At 41.8% G+C, this 17,673-nt stretch overlaps 1 protein-coding gene across 8 annotated transcripts in view; it reads right to left on the bottom strand.

The window, feature by feature from the left end:
• Nucleotides 1-17,673, bottom strand: part of ZNF827 (zinc finger protein 827) — a 204,967-nt gene that overhangs the window by 105,380 nt on the left and 81,914 nt on the right. For all 8 annotated transcript variants that reach the window (XM_049905426.1, XM_049905427.1, XM_049905425.1 and 5 more), the window contains one exon: nucleotides 15,961-16,194. In XM_049905426.1, the coding sequence (XP_049761383.1) occupies nucleotides 15,961-16,194 (234 nt within the window). The remainder of the gene's footprint in view (nucleotides 1-15,960; nucleotides 16,195-17,673) is intronic.

Raw genomic sequence — 17,673 nt, 5'->3', positions numbered from 1 at the left:
CGTAAAACCTCTCCTGATGATCTTGTTTTCTTTTTATTTAACGATTTCCCTAGAAATTAACTAAAAAGGTGCATTTAAACGGCATGTATGCCATCTGGTAACATTCCAAATGATCTCATTTTAAAAAAATTAATCTATTTTTTACTTAACGTCCAGAATATAATTTTCTTGCCTCACATTGAAAAGGCCGGGTGGGGAGGAAAAGGGTCAATTAAAGTATCTGATCTAACCTTAAGCTATTTAACATAATTATCCTTTGCCATCCAAATAAATCTCAGCCCTGTCTACCCTCATCTGTTGTGATTAATAGGTGTTTATATATTCTTCCATGAACCTGTATGCTGGGTGTGTGTGTGTGTGTGTGTGTGTGTGTGTGCGCGCGCATGTATGTGTGGTTCTAAAACAGAATTCCTGACAGATTCAATAGAATTCTTGTTGCCATAAAAAATTACCAAAAAGCAAGGGCCATCTCTTGTCAGGTGATGGGTTGGCCAGTGCTTTCTTTAGGTACAAAGATTTAGGAGGAAGACAGAGGGATTCCTGAATGCCCAAAGAGAGGGGGGAACACAATAATGAGTTTTATTTCAAAAACTGACAGTTTTACTGAACTTCTAAGTATTTTCCACTGCCAGGTAATAAAAGGCTTTACAATATGCAGACAAGTTTAACATGCTTTTCTCAGGTGATACTAAATATCACTGATCACTGTATCATGTCACAAGGCCATCTCTGTGGAGAGGCCCTGATTATTTTGCTCCCACTGGCCAATGTGTCCATCAGGTAGAGAAAAGCTGGGAAGCATGGTGAAGAGAGCACAACATCATAGAGCAATTAAGATGAGGGCCCAGGCACTAACAAGGATGAGGTATGCGTATCAGTAGAGGGGGTGGGAAGAGACTGTAGGCTCCATGCTGCCAAAGGCGTCATCTTGCTCCCCTTGGTAACCCCTAGAGCCTGGGATTACAAAGGACTTGGAACATAATAGGAGCTCACTTGGGGGAAATGATGGCTCAGTGGTAGAATTCTCACCTTCCACAGGTGAGACCTAGGTTAGGTTCCTGGCCAGTGCACCTCATGTGCAGTCACCACTCTGCTGTCAGTGGCAGTCTGCATGTTGCTATGATGCTGAACAGGTTTCAGTGGAGCTCGCAGAAACCCTGGCGGCGTAATGGTTAAGAGCTACAGCTGCTAACTGAAAGATCAGCAGTTGGAATCCACCAGATGCTCCTTGGAAATCGTATAGGGCAGTTCTACTCTGACCTACAAGGTTGCTATGAGTGGGAATCAACTTGATGGCAATGGGTCTGTTTTTGGTTTTGGCTTCCAGACTAAAACAGACTAGGAAGAAAGGCCTGGTCATCTACTTCCAAAAATCAGCCATGAAAACCCTATGGATCATAACGGACAGATCCCATTGTGCATGGAGTCGTGATGAGTCGGGGGCTGACGTAAACAGCTAGCAACAACAACAACAACAACAACAGGAGTTCAACCAATATTTGTTGATTGCATGAATGAGTGAAATAAAACAAAAAAGCAGGAAGAACTGGAAAGACAGGATGAGAAGTAGAGGAAAGCTTAAGTATAGAGTTCCTTGGGTCCCAAGAAATCATTACATACTTTTGCCAAAAGCCAGTAACAATTGACAGGGCACTATCCCCGGTACCATGCCTGTGAGACTCTTTAGACTCCGGGGTGGGGCCTTCTGATGCTGGATAATGTTCCCTCTGGACTCTCCAACAGGGAGAGCACGGATATCCTCATGAAATGTTCTGACCATGTTTCAACCTTCTTTTCCAAATGTTTTTTAAATCAAAATACTTATAAGTAGCATAAGTGACTCATTTTAATTTTGCTTCCTTTCTCTCTTCCTGTATCCTCTCTGATGCAGGTGCTAAACAGCAATGAGACAGCCAAGGCACTGGCAGTGGGGAAGAGGAGTGGTAGCCAATAACCTGGAAAACAAGCCCTAAGTAAATGAAAACTGTTACAGGCAGGATTGACTTTAGCTCTGGGTATCTGTAAGAGAGCTGAGAAACAGGTAGGAAAAGCTTTCTAATGTGAATAATTTTAGCAGAAAATAATTTTAAACAGCATCAGGATGAGATAAACAGGGTGCAAAAGGAAGTGAGGATAGCACAGTGATTAGAAGGAGACAAGCATTTGTCCCAATCAAGTTATCCTCCTAGTCCCCGGCTGTCTTCCTTATTCCCTGCAACTCTTAAAAAAAAAAGTACTCCTTATATATTTCCTGTTCCTGGGTCATGCAAATGATTTGAGCTAGACTGCTACCTTAAAGGTTAGTGGTTTGAACTCACCCAGCTGTTCGGAAGAAAAGCTTGGCAATCTGCTTCCATAAAGATTGTTGCTGTTGTTGTTAGGTGCCACCGAGTCCCTTCTGACTCATAGAGACCCTACGTACAACAGAACAAAACTGCCCAGTCCTGCCCCATCTTCACAGTTGTTGCTATGTTTGAGCCCACTGATATAGCCACTTTGTCAATCCACTCCATTGAGGGTCTTCCTCTTTTTCACTGACACTCTACCTTACCAAGCATGATGTCCTTCTCCAGGGACTGGTTCCTCCTGATAATATGTGCAACGTATGCGTGACAAAGCCTCCCCATCCTTGCTCCTAAGGAACATTCTGTCTGTCCTTCTTCCAAGACAGGCTTGTTCCTTCTTCTGGCAGTCCATGGTATATTCAATATTCTTTGCCAACACCATAATTTAAAGGCATCAATTTTTTTTCAGTCTTCCTTAACTCATTGCCCAGCTTTCACATGCATATGAGGTAAATAACATGGCTTGGGTGAGGTGTACCTTAGTCCTCAAAGTGACATCTTTGCCCAATGCAATACATTGTTTGATTTCTTGACTGCTGCTTCCACAGGCGCTGATTGTGGATCCAAGTAAAATGAAATCCTTGACAACTTCAATTTTTTCTCCATTTACCATGATGTTGTTTATTGGTTCAGTTGTGAGGATTTTTGTTTTCTTTATGTTGAGGTGTGATCCACACTGAAGGCTGTGGTCTTTGTCATAAGTGCTTCAAGTCCTCTTCACTTTCAGCAAGCAAGGCTGTGTCATCTGCATATGGCAAGTTGTTAATGAGTCTTCCTCCAATCCTGATGCCATGTTCATTTTCATGCAGTGCAGCTTCTTGGATTATCTGCTCAGCATACAGATTGACTCGGTAAAAAGGACAGATACAACACACATCTTTCCTGACTTTAAACCACGCAGTATCCCCTTGTTCTACTGGAACAACTGACTCTTATTCTACGTACAGGCTCCTGATGAGCACAATTAAGTGTTCTGGAATTCCCATTCTTCACAATGTTATCCATAATTTGTTATGATCCACACAGTCCAAAGCCTTTGTGCAGTCAGTAAAACACAGGTCAACATCTTTCTGGTATACTCTGCTTTGAGCCAAGATCCATCTAACATCAGTAATGATATTCCTAAAGATTACAGTCAAATCCTATGGTGCAATTCTACTCTGTAACACATGGGGTCGCCATGAGTCAGAATCAACCTGACAGCAACAGGCTTGGTTTACGTATTTCCCAATAAAAAATTGGCTAAATAAGCAATGATGACCAAGTGAAGGTCCTCACCAATACTCAAACGCACAGAGCAAGGCAGGGCAATTCAGCTCTCAGAATAAATTCCACAAATCACTGCAATTTCACCTTAAGTCCTCATTAATCCTTCAGCTCAGCTGAGGGCCTCTTTTCCTTTCCATTAAGAAGGCTGTTAAGTATACTTTTTGGCAACATGAACGTGGACCACAGGAAGTCACCGGTAAGGTTGTCCCCATGAATGCCCCCTTCATCCCAAAATAGCAGGAAGAATTTCTGGTTGCAACTGTGGGGGAAGGGTGTGGTATATGCTGAGGGAAGGGTGGGCTCATGGGGATAAGGATGGTAGTGGCAAGTAAGGAAACAAATTCACCATTCATTCTTTAAACAGTGGCCCTTATCACTCGATTCTGGACCTCAGATAAAATGTGGTGGGTCACACAGCTAATCTCTCACCTCCCCTGCTTCTCCAGCTGTGGAGATAAGCAACACTAAGCATATGGCCAGCCACAGGAAACCAGGAAACGCACTTGAATCCAGCGGCCATCCCGCATTTAGAAAAAAGGAAGTAAATCCAATCACAGCAGAAACTCAGGCTGGCTTAAATGTGGAAAAATATATACATTGATAGAGTAAACAGAAGAACTATTAGGAGTGAAGACCGATATTCCTTCATGGGTCCTCACACTTTGACAAGGAATAAACATCACTTCCCAATCATTTGTCCTCCCATAAGAATAACAGAAGCCAAGAGTGCGAGGGAAAATAACTCTCTTCGTGAACATTTTCCACTCTTGGGCTTGCTACAGACACTCCCTTGCCCTGTCGCTCTCAGACTGTGCACTTCCTAGAGCTCCTGTGTGTTGGGCTGCCCCGGCCTCACCACCCAGTCGAGCCTCCGCCCAGGGGGCGCCATGGCAGCTCAGCAGCGGAAAGGCTGCCTAACACTGAGGAACAGATTTCCTCTCTCCAGAGGTAGGTCTGTGGGACCAGCATGTACCCAGATGGACACGGAATCCACGGGGCTTAATTATACATGCTAATGGTCCCCTTCTTTGACATAACTAAGTTAAAGGTGAAAAGTTAATATGGTGATGAAAAGAAAAAACTACGGCAGAATGAGAATGGTTTAGATCTCATGTTGAGGAAAATAATGGTATCTCTCTCCCTCATAAGACCGTAACTGTGGTAAGATATAGCCCAAAACGCTGGCGGCGGGGGTGGGGAGGGACTATAAACAACTAGAACAGTGTAAGAAATCCTAATGCAGTGATAAAGTACACAGCCTCTACCTAGCAGGGAAATTTGTCCCCGGAGTGAAAAATTGAACAGAATGTCTGACTGGTTACTCAAATATTTGCATCCACACTGCAACTGGATCTCTCAGGGAATAAAGCTTCTTCTTAGAGTTGTCACCATCAAACAGTATTTACTAGAAGCCTCTGTTTGTACCACAGTTTGTGTTGTAGATAACCCTTCACACCCCAAAACAGAAAACAACACAGAAAAATAGGGGGAAGACATGCTATCCCAGCCTGCACACACATTTCCTACGGTGGCCCAGTGGTTAAGAGCTTGGCTGCTAACCAAAAGGATGACAGTTAGAATCTAGCAGCGGATCCTTAGCAACCCTATGGGCAGTTCTACTTTGTTCTATAGGGTGGCTATTAATCCTACGAATCCACTGACAGCAATGGGTTTGGCTTTTTGGGGTGAGGGTATTCTTAATTTTTCCACTCATTATTATAAAGAAGGACCTGGAACCCTTCTCCTCCCACCCCAGCCCTACCCCCACCCTGCTGTGCTCAAACCCCTCCCTCCCCCAGTCCTGAGACAGCCAAACAGAAAAGGAATCTATAATGAAAAAAAAAAAGGTGGAGCATAAATTCCTTTCAGAGTTCTTGCCCGGTTTCTGGGAACACAAGCCAATACAAATTTTCGTGGCTATATTAACATATGCAGCTATGCAACAGGGAGATGATAATACAACAAGAGCCCTTTTGAGCGCCAGTCTTTCAGAGGCTCAGGCCTCAGTGTGGGAGGCGGAGGAAGCCAGGTCAAGAAAGCAAAAAGGGTACCCACAAGGAGTAAGGGCTCTAAGGGGAAGAAGAAGGCGGAGGTGCTGGCCCTGGGGGCGTGAGCTGCAATAGCTTCCATATGAGGTGGGGGTGGGGGGGGTGGGGGCAGCAATAGCCGCTCAGATGTATAGGTTCAAGGATTTGTAAACCCTGTGTGGAACTGTGAAATAATTCTTTTACTATCCAAAGACTGAGTGTAACACCAGTTACTGCGGTGGTTGTTGATTCCCATTCGTAGTGACTCCATGTGACAGAACAGAACTGCCTTAGGGTTTTCTAGGCTGTAATGTTTACAGAAGGAGCCCTGGTGGTGCAGCAATTAAGAGCTCAGCAGCTAACTGAAAGGTTGGCAGTTCAAACCCACCAGCTGCCCCGTGGGAGAAAGATGAGGCAGTCTGCTTTCATGAAGATTTACAGCCTTAGAAACTCTATGGGGCAGTTCTACTCTGTGCTATAGGGTCACTGTGAGTCAGAATCAGCTTAACGACAATGAGTTTGGGTTTTGGGGTAATCTTTACAAAAGAAGATCACCAGGTCTTTCTCCCGTGGAGCCACTAGGTGGGTTTGAACTGCCAGTCTTTCAGTTGGCAGTCAAGCACTTAACCATCGCACCACCAGAGTCCGTTATGTATAAGCCAGTTCTCTCTTCTGGCTGGGAAAAGGACAGCCTTTCCACAGCTGTATACGGCTATTTCTTACTTTGTCCTGCTTAAAAGTTCAGGTCCATAATACCCTGTATATTCTCCGAGCTTAACCAGATACAGACTTAAAAAAATAATAATAATACTTTTCTGGGTATATAAACATCCAAAATTTTATTTTATTAAAGTGACCTATTCCCTGTTTTGTATATTTGTGTAAGATACAGTGTTAGCTTGCCAAATATCTGCAATTGTCACTGAGTTTTCAAGTGCTAAATAAATAAATACAACAAAAAAATAATAATAATAAAATAATTTTAAAAATAAATATAAATAAATAAATAAGAAGCATATAATTCCTTGTTTAAATTTAACTCTCCCTCAATTTGTGCTAAGGAGCCCTGGTGACATAGTGGGTAAGTGCTCGGCTGCTAACCAAACGGTTGGCAGTTCAAACCCACCAGCCACTCTTCAGGAGAAAGATGAGGCAGTCTACTTCTGTTAAGATCTACAGCCTTGGAAACCCTATGGGGCAGTTCTGCTCTGCACTGTAGGGTCACTATGAGTCAGAATCAACTTAATGGCAATGAGTTTGGGTTTGGTTCTGGTAAGTTTGTGCTTGGCTACTAACCAAAAGGTTGGTTGTTCAAACCCACCCAGCAGCACCACTGAAGAAAGGCAATCTGCATCCATAAAGATCACAGACAAAAAAACCCTACGGAGCTCAATCCCACTCTGTAGCACACGAAGTTACAATGAATCAGAATCAACTTGATGGCAACAGATATGATATAGTATGGTATATACCTATATAAAACCAAAACCCATTGCCATAGAGTCAATTCCCACTCATAGCGACCCTACAGGATAGAGAACTGTCCCATAGGGTTTCCAAGGCTGTAAATCTTTACAGAAGCAGACTACCACATCTTTCTCCCACGGAGCGGCTTGTGGTTTCGGAGCGGCTTGTGGTTTCGAACTGCTGACCTTTCAGTTAGCAGGCCAACACGTAACCACCGCACTGCCAAGGCTCCAAAGCCAGGACAGTTCTGGGCAAATGGGACGATTGCCAGTTAAATTGCCCAGGTGCTTCCCAACCTAGTTCAAGTCATGGCACATGTGGAAAATGGTCATATTTGTAAAGGAACCTGGGGTCAATGGGTGAAACTGCCCTTAACAGGAGGTGACTGTCCAGGGGCTGCTGACTCTTCAGCCCTGCAGGGCTGTCATGGGGGCTGAAGGGCTGGTGGAAATGAACTGCCGATCTTTTGGCTAGCAGCCATAGCTCTTGACCACTGTGCCACCAGGGCTCCTGTATGTCTATATAAACATATAGAGATAGCAATGAGGAAAATAATCCAGCCAATTAGTTGTAAGCCCATTTCTTGTCACATTCATTCAGAGTCATTTAAAAAGTTTATGTACAAATAGTTTTGCTATCAGGTAAAGTGCAGAATACTGTAGCACAGATTTCCAGAAATCAGAAGGGTCAACTCCACTATGGCAGAATTACTCAATAAAAAAGGTTTCACAAGCTTTATAACCCAGAAAATTAAATTACACTTTTCTAATACAGGTAAAGACAGGCTTTAGTTTTCATATTAAACACATCCACATTTTTACTTAAATTTTTGGAATTATGGAAAATGTGATGATGATGCTCACAGGTGGCAAAAGGGAAAAACATAAATTCGACTACAATTGGTGCTGCAAATGACACCATTGAGAAAGTGAAAAGACAGCCCTCAGAATGGGAAAATGTTTACAGGTCATGTATCTGGTAACAGATTTCTATCCAGGGTATATAAAGAACTTTTATAACTCAAGAATAAAAAGATAAATAAACCAATTAAAAAGTGGGCACTCCTGCTCTGAATATGGATAGACATTTCTCCAAAGAAGATATACAAATGGCCAATAATCACATGAAGGGAAGTTCAACGTCATTAGTCACTAAAAAAAAAAAACCCTTAAAAACCCCACTACTATCACATTGATTCTGACTCATAATGACCCTATAGGACAGAGTAGAACCGTTCCAAAGCTGTAAATCTTTACGGAAGCACATTGCCACATATTTCTTCCATGGAGCAGCTGGTGGGTTTGAATTGCCGACCTTGTGGTTAGCAGCTTGGCACTTTAACCAATGTGCCACCAGGGCTCCTCTCATTAGTTATTAGGGAAATGCAAATCAAAACCACAATGAAATACTACCTTACATCCACGAGGATGACTATAATGAGAAAAAAACAAGTGTTGGTGGCAAGGATGTGGAGAAACTGGAGACCTCATACATGGCTGGTGGGAATGTAAAATGGTACACCTACTTTGGGAAACAACTTGGCAGTTCTTCAAAAGTTGAACACAGAGTTACCACTCGACTCAGCAATTCCACTCCTAGGTGTATATCCAAGATAATTAAAAGCGAAAGTCTACACAAAAACCTTTACACAAATGTTCATAGTAGCAAAAATTGGGAAATAACCCAACTGTTCATCAACTGATAAATGAATAATGTATGTGCTATTATATCCGTACAACAGAATGTTATTTGGTAATGAAACTAAATGAAGTACTGACATGTTACAACATAGGCAAACCTTGAAAACATTAAGTGAAAGAAGCCAGTCACAAAAGACCACACAGCGTATGATTTCATTGACATGGAATGCCCAGGACAGGCAAATCTATAGAAACAGGGAGTAGATTAGTGGTTGTCTACGGCTGGAGTCAGGGGGACAAGGAGTGACTGCTAATGGGTCTGAAGTCTCTTCAGGGGGGTGATAAAAATGCTCCGGAATTAGATTGTGGTGATGGTTGCACAGCTCTGTGAATCTATCAAAAATTACTGGGTTGTGCACTTTAAATGAATAAATTGTATGGTACATGAATTTCATCTCAAAATAAAAATGTTTTTTAAAAATGTGATGGTGCTTACAAAAACTAATTTAGAAGTCCATTCTAAAACACAACGCTCTGAAATATATAAATTCTTAGAAAAGTACAGTACTGGAATGAATAAATTTCTCCAGATACTCTCAAAAAAAAAAGTCAAAACGAAAAAAAGTAGTGTTCAGTTTCAGAAATATTAGACTGTGCCATTGACATCTTTATGCTGCCAAATTCTTCAACACCATGTGTCTGACAAGATAAATAGATCATATGAGTAAAAATAAATGAATGAAATACTTTTCTAATGATGTTTCTGAATTACTCTTAACTCTCTCTCCATTGCTTTGCTAACATGTCCACCTGCCTGTGGTCATTCATTTAGGAGGGCGTTCTACTTTCAGCTGTAGGTAAGCAAGGCGAATCACAAGGAACGAGGTACAACTAGACCTGACATCTTCTCTCCTCTGTTTAAATAGACTATGAGTTTGAAGGAGGCAAATATAAAATAATATTAATGTAAAACAAAAATACACATTTTCCTTTCTTAAAGATTATTACTGAAGTCACACTGCTTTTCAAGTTTGATAGATTACAATTTTCCAAGGGAGAAATATCCAATAGAATAGCAAATAACTTTTTGCCCTGAGAAATTATTTAGCTAAAAACTCTAATTTAGCTCAAGAAATTCTTTAGGATATAAAACATGGTTTTTGGTTTGCTAGGGGGAAAAAGAGCTTTTTCTTCTACAAGACTGCCAACACTGCACAGGAATAATTATGAAATTTAACTGCACAGCCAAAGAACATTGAAAAAAAGGCAGTATTATCTGAGGCTTACAACCAACGCTATCTTGATTTATTAGGTACATGTGCCCTTCTAAAAAAGGTTCCCAGATACCATCATTTCATAATAAATTAAAAAGAAATCTCCATTGGAAGAGAGATGGTTCTTTTTAAAAAGTAAAATGTACATTTAATAGAGCTTTGTTCTCCGTCAGCTTCAACCTAAGGCAGTCTTTTCAGATGGACAAAACTTATTTCCCCCGTTCACCATTGCCTAGTACTCCCACCGCCGGCATCCCTGGGTGGCACGAATGCTTAAGTGCTCTGTTACTAACTGAAAGGTTGGAAGGCCAAATCCACCCAGAAGTGCCTTGTAAAAAAAGGCCTGGTGACCTGCTTCTGAAAGGGCCACAGCCATTGAAAACCCTATGTGCAGTTCTCCTCCGACACACATGGGGCTGCAATAAGCCAGAATCAACTCACTGGCCACTGGCTGGTTTTGTTTGCAGTACCACTATCCCCACCACCAGTTACTACTGCGTCAATTACAACTCATGGCAACTCATGCATCAGAGCAGAACTGTGCTCCATAGGGTTTTTCAAAGGTTGATTTTTCAGAAGTAGATTCCCAGGCCTTTCCTCCAATGTACCTCTGGGTAGACTCAAACTTCCAGCCTTTCAGCTAGTAGCCTAGCACATTAACTGTTTTCACCACCCAGGAATCCTATTTCCTAGTACATTGATTTTCCAACCTTAGCTGTCCAAATCGCTTGGAAGTCTTGTTACAGCGCAGGTAGCTGGGCCCCACCCCGAGTTTCAGCTAGGTGTGGAGGAAGGCTCAGGAATGTGCGTTTCTTACACTCCTCTCCCTACCATGCTGACTCTGCACTGCCTTAGCACAGAGAGAATGGGGCTGGCTAGGCAAAGTCTTGGCTGGGCAGGTCTTCTATGCAATACTCTACCAGCAATAAAAGGTAGGCAGCACCCAAAAGTCAAAACACACTCGTTATACTCAATATTTAAATAACAGCAATTACCATAATCTGTTCGTTGAACTTCTGTGGGTCATACATAGTGTTATATCTTTCTAGTTTTGTACCACTACCATTTCTGCCCACCCCAAGATATGTTTCTGGGGATTCTTCTCCCTCTAAGCAACCCTACCTGGCTACCTGACAGCCCCTCTTCCTAGATACAGTTGATGCCTCCACTGGCCGTTCCCAAACAGTGCTGAAGCAATCAGCTGCAATTTGGAGCTAGGACTAAGAAATTTCTGTTTAACTGCTCTTTTAAACAAGATATAAATGCAGAAGCTGTTAGCAATTGCCATTTTCCACCATGTGGATGGGGTAACAGAAAAAGTCCATTGATATCAAGGTAGGCTAATGAGGTAGAAGCCCAGGGTGAAGCAGGCATGGGGTGGAGAGCGCAGACTTCCTGGGTTCCATGTGGTCCTCCCATCCTGGTTCCAGTGGGGGCCTGAGGCCTGCTGCATCCCTGCCCTTGGTTTCCAATAACCAACCCCAAACCCACATATTCTATTAAATTCCCCTTTCTTGCCTAAGCCAGCTAAAGAGGGTTTCTGTTATTTACAACCAAAACCAAATCAAACTCATTGCTGTCAAGTCAATTCCAACTCATAGCAACCCTACAGGACAGAGTAGAACTGCCCCATAGGGTTTCCAAGGAGCAGCTGATAGATTCGAACTTCTAACCTTTTGGTTAGCAGTTGAGCTCTTAACCACTGCACCACCAGGGCTCCTTACAACCAAAACAATAACAGCAAAAAAACCCAAACCTGTTGCCACTGAGTCAATTCCAACTCATAGTGACCCTATATGACAGGGCAGACAGAAATGCCCCATAGAGTTTCTAAGGAGCACCTGGTGGATTTGAACTGCCAACCTTTTAGTTAGCAGCCGTAGCTCTTAACCACTATGCCACCAGAGTTTCCGTTTTATTTACCGTGTTAGATAGTGTTAGATATATTTACATGGTTAACTTTTCATTAATGTTTCTGAGTGACTCCAGCTTTCCAGCTACTTTCGTGTGTGTGTGTGTGTGAAACTCACAGTTTTAAATGACACACTTTATCTGCTACTTTGAGGCTGGCCCAAGCATATGCATGGTACATTTTATATCTGTGTTCCCATGTAGAAGTGTTGCTCCAAAAGGGACAAGAGTGCTTATCTTTATCTATCTCTTTGCTTCTAGCTATTTCTCTTAAAGTACAATAGAAACAAAGCAGATGAAAATTTATGTCACTTTTCAGCATTACATCACATCTTGAGATAGCACTTCTATTCCATAAGTTTGTGAGGTGACTAGGCATTGGAAAACCACAGTTGTGTGTTATAAGTGCCTTGATTATCTTACGCTGTCTAGTGTTATATATCCTCTGTCTTGAGCTAGCTTCAGGATTTTGGCCTCCTTAATTCAAGCCTTCTGGAATTATCTTTGGCAACTATACGCTTAGCAGAAAAGTCTGATTATTTTGGCTACCTTGTGTCACGTAACAACAGGTCGTCACAGACATCCAGCAGTTCCCTTAGAGTCGGTTGCTTTCTTTATGGCAATCAATTTATTTGGCCCAGCTGTCAAGCACTCGACTTCCCAATTAACAACTAGAAATAGAACTTGGGCCACAGGAAGGAAAAAAACTCAGATTTTCCCAAACAAAACAAACAATGAAAACATCTAGCCTACTCTTTAACTCATCTGTGTTTTTTCCATAAAACCTACATGTAAATTTGGAAAACAATATACCTACAGAGATTTCTCCACATAGAAAACTTTCACGTGATAGTTGACTGGGCCACGTGCCAAACATCCACCCTTTAAGAAGTTAACACAAATTAATTTAAAACTGGAAATGAAGCAGCCAAAATTGTTGACTAGTTTTCTCTTATTAATTCAATGAAAAGACTGAAAGGACTTAAGCTCTTGGCTACAGCTTCCAATCCCAAAGAAATAAGTAAGAGAAAGGAAAAATCTTTTTATTCCTCATCTTGGCTATTCCTTGGGTCAAAAGTGAAAGAAGGAAAGAAATGCACTATAATGCATGGGATGTACTTTTCTCACCCAACTCCTCCTGACCAAAAGGATTCTTCCAAGCATGACAAAAGATCATAAAGGGGAATTAACAAGGCAGGGGGCGACAGGGACTCAAATTTACAAGAATGCCTGCAGCAAGGCTTTGGGGGCAGCAGACGAGGCGAGCAAGGAGCAGCCCTGGGTAACCTGCACAGCTGCTTTGGGAAACAGACCACTACTCTCAAATGTAGTGGGGCAGGAACGATAGTGGCAAAGGGGGTCTGAAGACACTGACGAGTCTTTTACTTGGATGTCTTCTGGGGCATGGACATTAAAATTGCTAAAAACACAACCTGAGGGAAAAAAACCCAGGAAGTTTTTTCCTAACGTCTCCTTGTTTGCAAGAGCACTGACCTATCAGAAACACTAATATTTCCTTTAAACCTAATGATGAGTGAGTCCTCTTTATGTTGTGGCTCTGATTTTAAGGCACACGCCTGTTCTTAGGACTAACACAGAAACTAGTAGTCCCTTGCAGAGCTCTAGTGGTGTAGTGGTTAAGAGCTCGGCTGCTAACCAAAAGGTCAGCAGTTCAAATCCACCAGCCGTTCCCTGGAAACCCTATGGGGCAGTTCTACCCTGTCCTATAGGGTTGCTATGAGTCGGACCAACTCAACAGCACCTAACAACAGTCCCTTCCGGTTTACTTGAGCACAGTAAGCTAACATAGCAGAACTAAGTTCAGCCAGCATAGCAGGACTAAGTTCGGCTAGCGTAGCAGGACTGAGTTCCAAGCTCATGCCACTTAATGAGTGGATTCCACTGCCCTAGATTATTTCTGAAAAGACTGTGAAAGTACCTAGGGGGCAGGGTTGCAATGTATATTTCTTTGTATTACTTGACTTCCTTGCACATAAAATGCTGGGGTAAGTTTTCAGGATAACAAAAATAGTTGCCTTAGTCCTCAAACCTGTTTTCATTTCCACATTACAAAGTGGAGGCATTCCATTATCCCTTTGAAAATATGACCATGTCATCCATTCAACTACTACTGAACCCTACACTACATGTGCTCAATAAAAGTCAACATGAAACATTTAGGAGGGCCATTGCTGGCCATGAATGTCATTAAACATGCATGGCTGCAGAACCTTATTCTATATTTGAGGGATTTATCACTATTTTTTTTTTTTATGAAATTATTGTATATTTCAGTGTTGTAAATCATGCCATCCAAAAGGAGTAAGTTAAATGCTTTCCTTTTTTTCTTGGGGGGTTGGGGGGTTGCTGTTACTTCATGTTTGGAGTCCCTGGGTAGTGCAAATGGTTAACACGCTCAGATGCTAACTAAAAGGTCAGAGGTTCAAATCCACCCAGTGATGCCTTTGACGCACATGGGCTTGCCTTGGGTCAGAATCTACCCCACAGCAATGGGTTCACCTCATGTTCGCATATTATCTCTTTGTGCGATACCACCCCTCGCCGTACTGGCTGCCCGGCAAACTCTGAGACAGAAATATTATGCACTAGAATTTTACCATCAGAAGTTAAAGTCGTTGTGATATGCAAGTCTGTGCTATGGTAGAAGACTCAGAGAGGCTGTGTGACCCCTTTAGACTGAACAGAAAAACAACAGATGGCTTACTCTAGGTTACTGAGATCTTTTGTGGTAGGAGGGAGGATTCAAACATACTAAAATGTGTTGGCTTGAATAATCTAAAATTTCAGCTTTCAGCAATCCTGCGAGACCTCCCATCTGTAAAGGAGAAGCTGCACTAACACTGCAAAGTTTAGAAAAATGGGGCTACAGTAAGGACTTAACAGTTATATTACATTTTATCTATATCAAAGCATGATCCACTGAAGTTCGTGTATTTTGAATTAACACCAAAGAAAAGCATTCTTAACCCCACCCACTGGCAAATACAGGAATTTCAACTGTTTTGATACAAAGTAAGTCACTATTAATTTCTTATTTTCCAACCTACTGGTCAACCAGAAACAGGGTCAGAATTGCTGATGAAATTACAGATCAGAGGGAAGGCATTTCCCTAATGCATTTCTTGCTATCATTCTCCACACGCAGCAAGTTACAAACTGAGAACAGCTTTGGATTTGTATTAGCATTTTAAATAGAGTTTCCAAATGCTGCCTTTAAGCAGCAGTGAACTACTGATATGACTTTACAAGTATTATTATTGATAAAACTTTTCATCCCATGTTCTGGAAGTCATACCTTTGCATAAAAAAGACACTATATTTTTACCTGCTCCTTAGGGGAGAGGAGCAGGTAGGAGACTAGGTAGATAAGAATCCAATATACATGAATTTCATATTTTAAGCCATTTTTCTGATATTTGAGAGTATGGCTAGGATTATGGTTAAATACTAGTAGAGAATTATTCATTCACCTTAAGAACACAAATTAATCATTATAATAGTCTATTATGAAATTTCCTATTCATAAAATGTTGCGTTGCTACTCTCTTGGCAATTACTTCAAGCATCATCTGACGTGCTTATTAAATTAAAAAATTATTTCAATGGTCCTTAAGAATACAGTATAAATACATCAAAAATGCAAGGGTCTCTATTAGGAAAGAATAGATATTTTGATCAATTAGCAAAAGTGCCTTAGAATGTCATTAGAACCCATCTAAAACTATGACCTACAACATCTTAGACAGGAGCAGTGTCTCCAAGTAATACGCAGTATTACCCAGGAAAAGAAGGCTACATTTAATAAGACAGGTACACAGCTAATGCACACAAACACACACCTACAACACAGGGATTGAAGCCAAGCAATCGGATTGTTCCCAAATTCACTGCAATAACGTGACATTGCCGCCACTGGATTAATTATAACTCAAGCCAGAAGCAGCCATGCAGCTGGCTGGCTAGGGAAATGATCAGGATGTGAATATTTTAGAATAATATCAAGTACCTGATAGTTTCATGAGAAGTTCAGATGCTGCTTTGACTGACATGTCCCGCCTTAGCACATTCCCCTTCCCTTCCTGCGGCTGAAGTGTGTCCTCAGGAATGCTTGGGGCTGACACTTGAGATTCCGGGCTGAACACATAGCTGGACGGAGGCAAGGTCGCACTTAAGGCTTCCTCTTCCTTAGGCTCCTCTTTCACTTTAAAATTAAGATTCATGGGCTCCTTCTGATTTGCAGCTGTCAAAAGAGAAAAGGGATTATATATATATATAAAAGGCCACTCCCCCTCTAAGCTGCCCCGGACTTAATGAAGTATGCAATGCACAATCACACGCTAAACAGCAGGAAGGGACCACAACTGACCAAAACAGGCTTGGCATCAGGCACAAAATGCAAATCACTCCACGAGTGTAGGACTCTCCAGAGTGTGGGCTTCTCAATCTGTTGAACCTAAAAGCTTTTAAGAAGCGTTGCCTCTACAAAGTCTTCAGACATTTTCTCTTTGGTTTCCCTAAATGCCCTCTTTCCTGTTTATGCTGCTGACCCCCTTACCAATAAGTGCTAATAGGTAGGATAGGTCTCCCTACCTAATCCTATTATAAAAGAATGCTTTCAACCAATTATTCTCTCATAAAATACTGAATATAAACATGAGTCAAAAGCAATGCCCAAAGCAAAAAACTGGGGTGTGGTGGGTAAGGTGAGGATGGAAAATTTGCCAAAGAGGAAACCTCAGACTAGAGCTATCCCAGTCTTGCCTTCACCATAAGCTGACACCACTGACCCACAAACAATCAAGCATGGTTTGCAGTGTTTTTCTGGTCATAGTGACAGGATCCACTCTAGCCCAAGTCACCTCTGGGTCCACAATAGGCATTATTTTTTAAAGAAAACTTATTAATTTGGAATAATTTTAGACTTACAGGAAAGTTGCAAAGACAGTTCAAAGCGTTTCCACACACCCATCTACATCTCCCAATGTTAACATTTTATAAAACCACGGTACATCTGGCAGAACGAAGAAATCCACATTGCTATGAACTCAACTCCAGATTTTATTCAGATTTCACCAGTTTTCCCACTGATGTCCTTTTCCCATTTTTAGCACAATCGGTTGGTGTAGAGTGTGTGGTCAGGGCAGATGCTAACTGGCCCATTATGGGATGGATTCTGTGGTGCAGCCACACTATCCTGGCTGCCTTCACCCACTGAGCTAGCCACTAACTAGGAACAACCAAAAAAGGAGAGACAAGCATCTCTTTCCTACCACCTCCCACTCTCACAGACATCTTGCTCCACCTTTAAAGGTCCATCTACGCAGTAGGAACTGTTTTTTTTAATAGGAACTTTAGGTTGGTTATATTGGGTGTGTTTATCTTTTAACAGGATCTTATCCTAATACGGAGTTTTAGTAATGATTATCAGAATGAGCCTCACACCCAGTCCAGCTTAACAACAACAACAAAAAAAATTCAAGATGAAAATAAATTCCCAGACAAACCCCTACCACCTCCTCCTACCACCTACCTCCAAGCCAATACACAAATGCAAAGTCCTTTCTTGTAAGGACTCGCAAATTCACACAGACCAGAATATTTGAAAAGGAGACTCTACAGGGCTAAAGTAATGTGGGGAAGTTTTACTACCAGAAAGACGCAGAGCTGAGACTAGAACCCAAGTCCATGAGTGGCCTGCCCTGTGTCTTTTAGCTGCCTT

This window comes from Elephas maximus, chromosome 13, assembly GCF_024166365.1.
Source record: "Elephas maximus indicus isolate mEleMax1 chromosome 13, mEleMax1 primary haplotype, whole genome shotgun sequence".
NCBI lineage: Eukaryota > Metazoa > Chordata > Mammalia > Proboscidea > Elephantidae > Elephas > Elephas maximus.
This window is presented reverse-complemented; position numbering and strand designations above follow the sequence as displayed.